Below are 12,756 nucleotides of genomic sequence, written 5' to 3'. Positions count from 1 at the left end.
AAAATTTCATTTGACAATTATCGACAATTGTCGATGCACAGATTAATTTCATTTCGAGTATATTTTTCTGTTCTTGTATACTTTATTTGATTAACATAATAACTTACAAAACTTATTTATTATTAACATTATAAGTTATTATTAACATAATAATTTATTCTAAAAAATTAATATAATCTATTTTCAGATCTCATTTCAATTAAATGGTAATATACCGATATATATTTTATATATCAGCTGATACTAATGAATAAATGGTTATTAATATTACAACATTATGAAATAATATTATAACATTATTCATTCAACAGATGGCGTTGTTTATTTATTAAATAATTATGGGTTATCTTCTCAAAACATTTTATGCCACGTCCACTGCGTATTAAAAAAAGCAAATATATTTTAATTATTATCTCATCAATCAAAGTAACTTTATCATTTTTATTCTTTATTTTATCAAGATAACAATTATGATTAAATAATCCAATGATTGTGCAAGTAATTAAGATGCAGTAATTTTGACATAAAAGTAACATCAAAACAAGTTTAATGAGATTATAGATTTATAATATATATTACAAAGATTATTGATTGCATGATTATCCAAATTCGTGGCAGAGGACGATCCAATCCAATATAATGCAATAACAATCCAATAAAATATAATGCCATTTACACATGCCATGATCTAACATAATGGCATATTCTACTCTCTTGATGTTTGAATCGGTTAGATTGCTTGCTGATATATGAATCGATTTTTTCATCAAGAGTTTTTCTTGCGACCCTCTGTCTCTTTTCCTCTTCGTTCCTCTTCGAGTAATTTGATCAAAGGAAATAAAAAAGAAGGAAGAGGGGAGAAAAGCGAGAGCAGACACGACATATTTTGTGACTTCTTTCTTTTCATTGCGGTGTCTGAGGCGCAACGATTAGATAAGGCTCCGGTTCATAGTACGTCGGAGATGCAGACTTCATAAGAGACCGGGATACTCGAGGCCCAGCTTCAGTTAAAGCTGCGTGTGCAAACCGACAATTAAGGACGGGAATAAGTCCTGAGTATCTTCTCCGCGATTGATGTCAGCAACAGCATCGCTCTAATTTTCGTGTATGTTGTGTCATCTGGTCGCTTTTATTGTCCCATCTGAAAAAGAGAGAGATCATTTTTTTCTATCCGTGATTAAAGTACAATCGACCTTCGGGAAGAACTATCTTGCATCTCATCTTTCTCTTCTCTCGCTGAAATAACCGACGGTTATTTCCCAAGACTAAGGTATGAATCCTGAATATAAGGATTTCTACCGATCAGCTAGGCTCCTCAATTCATAATCTTTTTGGACAAGGTTCCGAAAGTAACAAACATTAAACAGGAAATACAAAGATGCCCGCCTGCTCGAGCGAGAGCTCCAGATTATGGTCTTCCAGCCCGCCGATGTCGCGTAATAGCAGCGTGTCGCCGACGCTACCCGGTACACCGTTATCCACATCGCCACCCCGAATATCACCTGTGTCCATGTTGAAGCGTACGTCGTCAAACGTGGTCGTGTCGACGTCCCACGCACCGAACAATCTTTCCCGGGCGTCATCGCTCTCGAGTATGTCAACGGTGATACTCTCTCAGAGACGACAGCAGAAACGACAACAGCAACATTATCATCAACAGGATACGCTAGCAGCAGATAGTCGGAACGTCGAGAGGAACAACGATTCCATTCTCTCGAGGATCTTGTTTTGGTACTTCGGACTTCTGTTGAGTCTATTTCGAAGTATCTTTAATGTCATTGGCTACGCGATCTGGGCTCCTGCTCTCTGGGCATCTGCTTGGATCTGCCTGTTCTGGGTGATTCTGCAACTGCCACTGACCGTTTTCAAATGGTTCATCATGGTTCTGCATACCCCGGCGTATGAGAGATCACGCAACAAGCGGTGCGTGTTGATCAGCGGTGGTAGCACAGTGCAGGCGGTGCATCTTGCACGTAACTTCTATAAGGCGGGCGCCCGGGTGATAGTGTGTGATCTCGAGGGCCTGTTCGGTCTAGCCAGATTCTCCACCGCCTGCTCCAAGTACTACACGATACCGCAGCCTGGGCCCAGGAACGTTGTCGAATATATAAAGGCGTTACGGGATATCGTCCAGTGCGAACGTGTGGCCTACTATATACCGGTGAGTGCTACCAATACTGCATACTACGACGCCTTGGCGAAACCGCATCTGGAGACCATGGGTTGCGAGTGTTTCGTGCCCGATGCCAGTGAGGTGACCGCGCTGGACGACCCGTTGGAGCTACTTCGACGCTGTCGCATGCTCGGTCTTACGATCCCACAGCACTTTCTGTTGCGATCAATGCAGGACCTGTCGGCGCTCTATGAACGAAACACGTTCCGCAACGGCAGGTACATGATGCTAGCTGCCGGTCCCGCAGGGATGCGTGATCGCGCCAAGATCTTGCTACCACCCACCTTCAGAGAGTTTCGAAATCAACACGAGATCAGCGAGAGGCGACCGTGGGTGGTAATCCGCGATCCCGGTGGAGATCACTTCATCACTTGCACCACGCTGAAAGAGTCACGGATAGTGACGAACGTGACCTGCCGAGTGGATGAAGATCGGGGCCTCATACCAGAAGAACGTCCCGAGATTATAAGATGGCTTGAACAGTTTTTCGCCCGTTCCTTCAGTGACAGAATCAACGGCCACATGAGCTTCCGATTGGCGATGGCTGAGGAAACGGGTGAGCTGATGTCCATCGGCTGCCGGGTAGGCGTGAGTCTGCCCTACATTTGTTGCACAGGGATACATCCGCGTCTGGTGTGGAAACCCTGCCGCCACTTCTCCAGGCAGAATTCAACGTTGGTAGGTACGTCGAGCCGACAGTTGCTGTCCGATACCGTGGTGAGTGCCCTCAAACAATCAACCAGCGAGACCGCGCCCCATCTTCTGGGCACAGTGCTGGACAAGAGGGAATCCCTTTTCGTGTATTGGGACCCGTTGCCCTACTGTGCCTACTATCACCTCCAATTACCGTTCAGGCGCGTCGCAGAGGTCATCAGAACGCAGCATAACCCACCCCTGGCGGTAGTGCAATAGGATTCATCTTTAAAGCGGAAGTTTTTCTCGTATCTATACTGAGATCTCTTCTATTTCGCCTACTATCCTATGCAGCTGTCCTTCAAACATTGCGAGGATCATAAAGAACTCACAATTGATCCTTAATTCGTGATGCAAGAGTTGGAGTGTATCTGAATCTCAACGTTGATCGCGTCTCCAAGAAACGAATGTGCCAAAGAGGAGATCCGCAGACGAATCCCGGAGATCGTACTTATTTCTGTTTCGTGAGTAATTGTGTAGAGTGTGATATTATTTATTGGAGAACAGTGTATCTATTTCACACGCGACTGATCGGTAAAGTCTAATCGGCAATAAGCTACATATTCCTTTGTTACATTACCTTGCGTCGTGTTGTAACATATCAATGAATATGAGACTAACAATACGATTCCACGCATAGAATGTGAAAGAGAGAGTGTACATGTATTCGTGTATATAATTTAATTTTACTTACTTACTAATTAACGATTGTAACGTATAAATATGTAGCAGTACTATTTTGCTGAAGAGAAGAGGAAAGAGACACGATTATTGTGTGTCAATTCGAGAATTAGAAAATAAGGACTTGTCCATGCAAAACACGAGTCATCATGACATCAAAATGGCTCCAATTACTAAGAGTCACTTTTCAATCAGTAACGATTAATTGTAACGTCATTTTGACGTTATCGTGACTTGTTGCTCTGCTTGGATGGCAAATGCGCGTTCTCCCTGATTCGTGTCTAAGAGGGAGTGAATGGAGGACCGTACCATTTGCGAGACTATCGCACTACCAGCAATCGCCGGTTTGTTCACGGATTTTAACGAAAGTGAGCGAGTTAAAAATAGGTGCAAAGGTCAAGTTCGGCTTGTAATCGGTTTAAAAAAGAAAAATGCGAAAAAAAAAGAAGAAATACAGCGAAATGTGCGTTGCCACACGAGCCTCTTCCATTTGCTCTCGATTGGAGGAACGTATGGGAGAGAAGCGCGATCGGAGATCACTGATGAAAAACACATGCTCTCGGCAAGTTGCACGCTATCAGTACTGATTGTACTAAAGACTTGCGTTGCGTGTGATTAATATGTTCCTATCTTTCCCTGCAGACTGGCACAGCGACGATTCGTACAATAATGAGAAAAGGGGGAAAAGGAAGTCGATTCTTCGAGAAGCCGGTTAAATCTAATCTTACCTTCATTGCTATATTTTATCATAATCGCGATCGCGAGAGGTTTCTCTTTGATTCAATTTACTCGAATCGTTGCTAATCGCTTGCTTTAGACGTTAAGAGGTCATTGCGAGATTTCATATTTAAAAAAAAATGACGGCTTATCATCCATGCAATGTGTGAACTAGCGATATATTTTAGAGAGAAGATTAATCTTCGATTTTCCATCATTATTAAGATCAATCATAAATTGTTCACGAATATGTAATAGCGAAAGATTTATACAATCGCTGAGGATTATTTACAAACTATCGTATACTCAGATCAATAGGCACTGGCGATATCATTGCTTTTGCTTGCCGAGTAAGAGCGTACTCGCTTACAATTATACGATTGCTTGGTACATGTTTTGTAAATACCAGCGCGTAATTGATGGAAGTGACCCTTCTGATATCATTTCTCTCTTTTATATGGAAAAAACACGAGGTATTTATATTGATAATTTTATGAAACGTTTCGATTTTTTTATATTATTAGGTGTTGGAATTAATTCGTAGCGTTTTACAAGTGATGGGAAGTACTTTCATTAATGTATTTTTTAATGCTCATGTGAAATAAATAACATTCTTTCATTAAAAACGCTACGAATTAATTCCAACACCTAATAAATCAGATTTAGTGATTCTCGCAGCTGAAACGTATCTTAGCTTTATAATAAAACCAATGATTATTTATTATTTTCTTTAATCTTGATGAAACTTTTCGAATGTTCCTTGGGGTCAAGCATGAAATATATTAATTGGAAAAATTGACGAACAATATAAGTTTGTCTGAATCGTTTAATCTATTTTATCGCGTAATTTTCGAATTATTTCGAAAATTTAGCTTTAAAGAGAATTCTACGAAAAACTTCAAGATATAATCTATATTATTTCTGATAATATAATCCATATTGTCAATCTTTTGTTAATAAATATTTTTAAAAAAACATTAAATTATATTTTCCTTAATAAATTAAGCATTCATATCAATTAATTATATATATATGCGTGCGTGCGTGCGTGCGTGTGTGTGTGTGTTTTAATATATTTAAATATTTTAATATATTTCTATACGATCTATTGCATTCGTATTGCAATAAACTCCACAAATACACATATATCTCTTATCCTCATTTGTCTATTAAAATTATATTAATCAACGAAAATCAATTGAAATTGATATAAAAAAAAAACCGAAGTATAGAGGATCAAAATTAAAAATTTATGTAAGCAAAATCCATTATTTTTTTTGTCATATATTTTTAAACTATAAGATTTACTTGCACTGATAAATATGTTATAACGAAGGAGTAATGACCAGTGTATCATATCGTATATGATCATATCGTCGATCAGATCGATCGTTCGCTGAAATCATTGTTTGTTCGTACTAACGAGGTAACGCATCGTGCGTAATGCATCTTGCACACGAGGGCGTTTCACCAACGTGTTGCTGGTTGGCTGATGGAACTTATAATCTCCTCACGACGCGATTGTACGCGTGAAGCAGTAAATAATGCCTCGCGCTGTACATGAAATGACCCGGGGGCAACACTGGCTGACGGACTTTGACAGCTCGGGGTCGTCGGTTCGTAGAGAGAAAGAGAGAGAGAGAGAGAGAGAGAGAGAGAGAGAGAGAGAGAGAGAGAGAGAGAGAGAGAGAGAGAGAGAGAGAGAATAGAAAAGTCGGTTCGCCGGTATTATCTGTCTATCTTCTCTTTTTTCATCTCTCCTTTCCTTCCTTCTTTAAAACTTACCCACTTCTTTTTGCAAGTAGACAAATATTCGCGTCAACGTCATTAAGCAAAATCAATTTTACTATCAAATTAACCTTTAATCGCCTTCGGTTCGATTAATATAATATATAATTAATCACGTGGGATTACGATCATGTTACATTGTTTTTTTATTACATACGTCAATTTTTACTATACAAATTGGAAATTAATAATCTTATCTGGCTAAAAAATAATTCAATAATTTTGAAAATGTGTTCGCAAATTAACAGAAAAATTCAAACTGATCAAATCTGTTAATAAAAAATATAACTATTTTTAAACATAATTATTTTTCGCACTTCTACATTCAACATATCACATAATATATATCCGAATAACATCTAATCTCGAGAATCTAATTCTAAAATCTAAAACTAAAAGTGATCTGAAATATTGATTTTCCAGCGATAATAAAAAAGAAACCAACGAATGGAAATGTTCGCGAATTAACGGAAAAATTCCTGATAAGACGCGATATACAAAAACTGTCTGGCGATAGTTTTATCACTGATAATTCCTCCATGTGCCTCGCCATAAAAAAATCATGTTAGAGATGAAAATACGCCGAGAACGTGACTGACGATTAAATATAAGAACAGTAAACTGACAGTAATTGACAGTAAACATTTCGTGAAATATACAGAATTATTAGGTGTTGGAATTAATTCGTAGCGTTTTACAAGTGATGGGAAGTACTTTCATTAATGTATTTTTTAATGCTCATGTGAAATAAATAACATTCTTTCATTTAAAAACGCTACGAATTAATTCCAACACCTAATATCTTCAAAAATGAAATTTATCTATCTTCAAAAGTCAATGCGAGCTGTCGCGAAGATGACTCAATTTCAACTTCTCTCGTTATTTATGATGATATATTTTGATGATTACTTCTGCAAGGTAAATGAATAATAACATTTATTATATTTCTCACCTATTCTAATATTTTTAGGTAAATATAAAAGTATTTTTAGATAAGTCTAAGTTAAGAGAAGATTATTTTAGAAAGCGAATATTTCACCAGATATTTTATTTATATATTCCAGCCATTCTATTGCGTAAAATAAGAGATACCTCATAAAGTGTTCACTTTCTGATGAACTTGCATCTTTCATTACAAACGAAGACGGAAATGAGAGTCACAAATCGACTCCGTTCCTTTTTTCACTGAACAAGGACGTGAGTCGAAGATTTGGACAATGGTGGCAATAAAGTGTGTAACGCAACCTTATCATGCCATAATATTGAAATGCAGTTCCTTGACAACGGCTAGTAAAATAAATCAATATACGCCAGTACCCTTCCCTCATTTTTTACTTTCCTTCAGGAAAGGCACGCGATAAGAGCGTCTATCTTACCCATAAACTTATCCGAGCTCTCATTCACAGAGGTAGCGACGCTTCCTTCCGTTTCTATTTAAGATGATGTACATAATATTCTGAATAACGCAATAACGATGACGCTTGCCTTCGATATAATAACGATAATAACGATAATCCGAGTCGATTTCGTTATAATGAAATTCAAAGTAAAAGGACTTAAAAGTTGCTAACTTGGTTTAGAGGCGTGGAGAGAGAACAAGAAATAAAGTCATTTCCTTAGGCAATGTGAGCCGCGTGGTTCCAGGCACGGCGTTGTGGGAACCGATTCACCTGGTTGACATAGCGATGGTCTGGTTACTGCCAGTCATTTACCTCTCACTATTATTCACTGGTTGCAATATTATTTTACAATTCAATATTCCTTTTCTTCTTTCGCTTGAAACTACGCTTTTCACGCCGTTTAGACCAAAAAGAGGCACTTGTTACTTCAGAGACACGCTCTATGCAAAATATGGCCAATCAGCATTGATTTTATGTCAGACAGATCCACTTTTAAATCATTTTATGAAACATTATTTGAAACGCAAAGGGTACATTAATAAGACATTTTAAAAAGAGTTTTGAAATGCTTGTTACTAAAAGATTATAGAAAATAGCTAAGTTGTTAGTAATTAGCCGGATATTTTGCTTCTCTTCTTTATTGCAAATTATCGAAAAATTCTTCTCATACTAGCTTCTCGTTTCTTGCGGCACATTATGAATCATTCCTATTTGACTCCATGAATCATGATTGATCGTCAAGGAAGGAATAGTGCGATATGATTAATTTAGTAATTGATTTTAAGAATATATTATATGTACAATATTTTTTAACAAAATAAAACAAATATTTAAAAATTCAGATTTTTTTTATAATATATGAAAGTAAAACAAAAATTTTGATTTAGAATCTAGATAAAAAATTATTTCAATAAGAAGTAAATACATATTTAAAAAAATAATTAAGATAAAATAAAAAAAATTTTAATTTAAAATATAAAATTGTTCAATATATATTAATTATATTGAACTTCATATGTATACATCATTCATTTTTATACGGAAAATTTTCAATTTCAGTTACAGTTACTTTTTGCAGAGACTATAAGTACATGATATATTCTTAAACTCCTAATTATTATCTGTATTATATTATTTATATATAGTAGTTCAGTAATTAATTTTGTATACAATGAACGTACAGGTTTATAATAGTCGGAGTCAATTCCCGTATAGCTTCGCAAATTCGTCGAGCAGATAAAGCTAGATTTTACATAAAAACAGAGTAAATATAAGTGAGATACCCGTTGTAGAATGATGTTGTCAGCGAGGTCAAGGTTGGGAAAGTTGATTTTGATATGTGATGCTGATTAATAATTACACAGTATCGTTTGCAGTCATATACTTGGAAGTACCAAGAAATTCGATAAAAAAAAAATAAATAAATAAAAAACAGAATACTGTCTAATCAAAGAACATCGTGCCTTTTCTTGTTCAAATAATTACGGAAATATAAAACATTCTTGGAAGAAAAACATAAATTTATTAATTTTCTTGTGAAGAAGCAACATAAAGATATTCACAGACAGAATTCTCTTATTTCCTTTTAAGTCCTAGGATTTCAACTAACGATTCATAAGTCGCGTGACAGTTTGACAGTTTGCTTTGAATTCTCAGAGAGTTGAATGATGAAAATTTGCAGGTAACATGGAATCCATCTAATGTTCATGTTTCTAATGTTCAATAAATATTAACTTTCATCTCGGTTTAACCCTAATCGATATTCGCGAATCCAGTGGACCCGAACTTTTTCTTCAATTGTGTTATAAAAAATTATTTATACCAAATGTTTTTCACAACCTTATATAATTTTAATTGCATAATTTTATTCCTCAAATTTTAACCTTCAAAATCGTTCAATAATTTATGTTAATTTTAGAGATATGTTAATTTTATAAGTAGATTCGCAAATACTAGTTAAAAAAATTTCGAAACAAATACCGATTAGAGTTAATCTACTCTTTATTTTTATCTTCTTAAAATTTTCTTAAAATTAGAACAAGATACAAAGTTAAATTGAGATAAAAATCAATCTATCTAATAATAGAAATGGATTTAACTCGTTAATCATGCTAGACGTTAAAGATGTAATGTAACCAAATCTCTTAAGTTAATTAACTTTCATAAGTATTAAAATGTAAATCAATTTATTTCTATGATTAATTTCGAAGTAAATAATGTTCATATTAACGTATGTACTTAATAAATAATAAAAAAAAATTGAGTCAAATTTAATATATTTTCTTGAGTTAAATTATTTAATTTCATTGTTTTAGTAAAATTAACGTTATATTGAGTAGTAATGGTGAATAATAGAAATGATTAAAAATAATTCCAATTGGATATAACTTGACATTATGAATTTAACCGTGCATGGACAAAAATGTTTGATTAAATTAATTGAAATTCTGGTAGAAAATGAACAATCTAGAATTTTGGTTAAATCTTAGAATTCTAGTTGAGATAACTAACATTCAGAATTTCCTTGATTAAATTCCTTGATAAAATCTATTAGAATATCAATTAATTCAACAAAATATTTTTATCTGTAGACGCGTAACTCGTTTCTTTCGTGGTTTTTAAAGCTCAATCGTTTTTGAACACTCGTTACCAGGATCCATAATACACATGATATACGATTTGATGTAAGTTGCGTAACAGAGAAGAGACCAGACTCGTCGATTATCCGCCCGCTCTTCTCGGAACAACACGGGCAGGCGGATATACGATACCGACATTGTATCTAATCTCCACGGCTACAAAGCAACGAGTAAATATTGTATTCCAGAAGGGGATACTTTCGGTGGGTATCGATGTATCGGCTATCAATATCGTTCGTTCGGTTAGTGCTATCCGGAGTACCCGGTCGCTTGACAATAAACTGTCGTCTTCCCACGAAAATATCCGAAAATATCGTGTAGAGTGAAGAACACACTTTTATCGTATGTTCTATTTTTTTCTTTTTCTTTTATTTTTTTCTTCGATATCTCTATTCGTTAATGATTGGTATTCTCTTCCCGTGGCGCATCATTCATCATCGAAGGAGATCAAGGATCGAGAAGAGACATGCGGTTTCAATTCTCAGCTTTTCTGCTTCTCTGCGCCGTTTCGCTTGCGACGACACAGGAAGTCTGGGAGTGTCAAGAAGGTGTCGACGACGAGCTGATTTGGGAATATGCGGTCAGAAGACCGTATCGAATCGGTGGTTATCAAGTGCGTTTACAATTATCACAAACCGGGTCTTGTTAATCGCACATGAACCTCTTTTGAATTTCGATCCACTCATAAACAGTTATCCTAATCCACTCACAAAGGTTTCTTGATTGTAACTAGGAGGTAGAGGCGGATTATGGACCGACTGACGCGAGAATCACGTGCATACGTATCAACTCGCTCTCCGATGAAGATAACGGCGCGGCGTGGGTCACCGCCGGCGGAATCGGCTACAACTTCGTCAAACTCAAGTTCAGGTCGAAGTACTCACGAGGACTCCACTACAGAGTTCTCGTTTACGGGCGGCCCACCTCGAGAGGGTTATTTTAATGGCTTACAAACGTATTTCGCACTAGTACTTAATCTCGATTCCCATGTTTAAATATGTAATCGCTTGAATTGTTTTTTTTTAACTCGAGAATAGTCGTCTGATTTTTTTCTTTTATGTAAACTATCACCAAGGATGTTTTAAATAAAAAAATCATTGTTATTAACATATTTGAAAACATAAACATAGATTTAATCAAAATTTCCTGAAAAAATTAAGTACCTATAGCAACCAAACAGATTTTAAATAGAATAAACATGTTAAATAGCTTATTATAAGAATATTTCTGAAAAAAATTTTTATTAATATAACGTTTCTTTAATTAATCTATCTAATACGCTTTTTCAATAATCTTACAACAATTCATATTTTCTCACCGTGGTGACGTGCTAAAACACTCAGGTGATTATTCTCGAGTTAATATTATTAACTCTATCGTGTGTAGTAATGTGATAAAGTCATATATAATTCAATAGAAAGATTAACGATACGTACTTCTGTATCTATCGACACCCGCTTCAAATTCGGCTTCTTAAATACATTTCATAATCTGCATTGTCTCGTTAGCCGGAGAGCAGTGTGTTGTACAAATTTTCGACACTGCCGTCCGCACATTAAATCTGCAGATAGATTTACCCCCATTGTAATTTAGGACGTTAACCCTTCGCGTGTCCCGATAATACTGACAGAAATGGAAACGCCTCGTGACAAGAAATAGAGGCTTCTGCGATAGTAAATCTATCCTCCTCCGTTTTGCTTTTTATTTCTGATAAAAGTAATAAAAATATAAACGCCAACAATTAACAGCATATTTTTCTAATTTACTACAATGTTCGGTCTCTGCTTCACATAATTAGGCGAAGATAAGCTTAACTTCGCGCATGTGATAATGCAATAAATCTTTCTACACATAAATCATCCCTTAATTAATAATGTAATCGGAAAGAAATAAAATAAAAATGTAGAACAGAAATATTTACATGAATTTAGTTTTAAAAAAAAGTCGATTCTGAAAATAAAAAAACTAATTTTCCTAATCCGTAGTTGAGGGCTAATGGTAAAGTTAGTACAATTCATTTCACGAATTGAAGACACAATTTTGTAAGGATTGCGCGGGGGAAAGGAGGTTTATCGTTTCCGAATGCGCGGTACCATGTAACCTATATATCCCTTGTGGGCCAAATTCCGAAAGCAAACTAACGTGACCGCAGCGATAAGCTCGCATTGAGTTCCACATGGAAAGGCGCGGGGACGACTCTCCAGATTGGAAAAGCATAATAGGAGCCAACTACCCCGGAAGGAGGGTGTACCATCCGCGGATTGCCTCCATCGACGAGTACGAAAGAAATATATTTTCCCTGCGTGCAGGAAATAATTACGTGGTCGAACATGCGAAACGATATCCGTCGTTCCTTCGGGCAATTACATGAAAAGAAAGTTTTGATCGGCTAGTTCGAATAGGCAAGCACGACAAGCGGTATCCACAAGATAGAAAGATTGCCTGTTCATCAATTATCGAGGACATTTCCAATATTTATTTCTTATACTTTGGAATCAGACGATTTTATAAAACCATTAAAAGATAATTCTTTGAACCATATTGAAAAAAAAGAACAAAGCGAGAAAAAGGTGTAATTCTGTTCAGCGGCAAGCAAAATTAGATTTTAAGTTAATTATTATACATTAAATTGTTATTATTATTAATTAGCACTAATTATGTATCT

At 35.8% G+C, this 12,756-nt stretch overlaps 2 protein-coding genes across 3 annotated transcripts; both read left to right on the top strand.

Moving 5' to 3' along the window:
- The first annotated feature begins 929 nt into the window (after nucleotides 1-929).
- On the top strand, nucleotides 930-5,246 carry LOC105150113 (uncharacterized). The gene has a single exon (XM_011062979.2). It carries the CDS (start codon nucleotides 1,379-1,381, stop codon nucleotides 3,083-3,085), a length of 1,707 nt encoding a protein of 568 aa, XP_011061281.2. The 5' UTR covers nucleotides 930-1,378; the 3' UTR covers nucleotides 3,086-5,246.
- A 4,536-nt stretch (nucleotides 5,247-9,782) lies between these two features.
- Nucleotides 9,783-11,992, top strand: LOC105150114 (hypothetical protein). Of its 2 annotated transcripts, XM_011062981.2 has the most exons (3): nucleotides 9,783-10,433; nucleotides 10,535-10,704; nucleotides 10,825-11,992. In XM_011062981.2, exons 2-3 carry the CDS (start codon nucleotides 10,558-10,560, stop codon nucleotides 11,032-11,034), a joined length of 357 nt encoding a protein of 118 aa, XP_011061283.1. In that variant the 5' UTR covers nucleotides 9,783-10,433; nucleotides 10,535-10,557; the 3' UTR covers nucleotides 11,035-11,992. The 2 variants fall into 2 exon arrangements, with proteins under 2 accessions (XP_011061283.1, XP_011061282.1); XM_011062980.2 differs by having other exon boundaries at nucleotides 9,784-10,704.
- Nucleotides 11,993-12,756: the final 764 nt, after the last annotated feature.

The sequence above is a fragment of the Acromyrmex echinatior genome, chromosome 8 (genome assembly GCF_024713525.1).
Source record: "Acromyrmex echinatior isolate Ae372 chromosome 8, ASM2471352v2, whole genome shotgun sequence".
NCBI lineage: Eukaryota > Metazoa > Arthropoda > Insecta > Hymenoptera > Formicidae > Acromyrmex > Acromyrmex echinatior.
The sequence above is the reverse complement of the archived record's forward strand: the minus strand, read 5'-3'. Positions and strand labels throughout refer to the sequence as shown.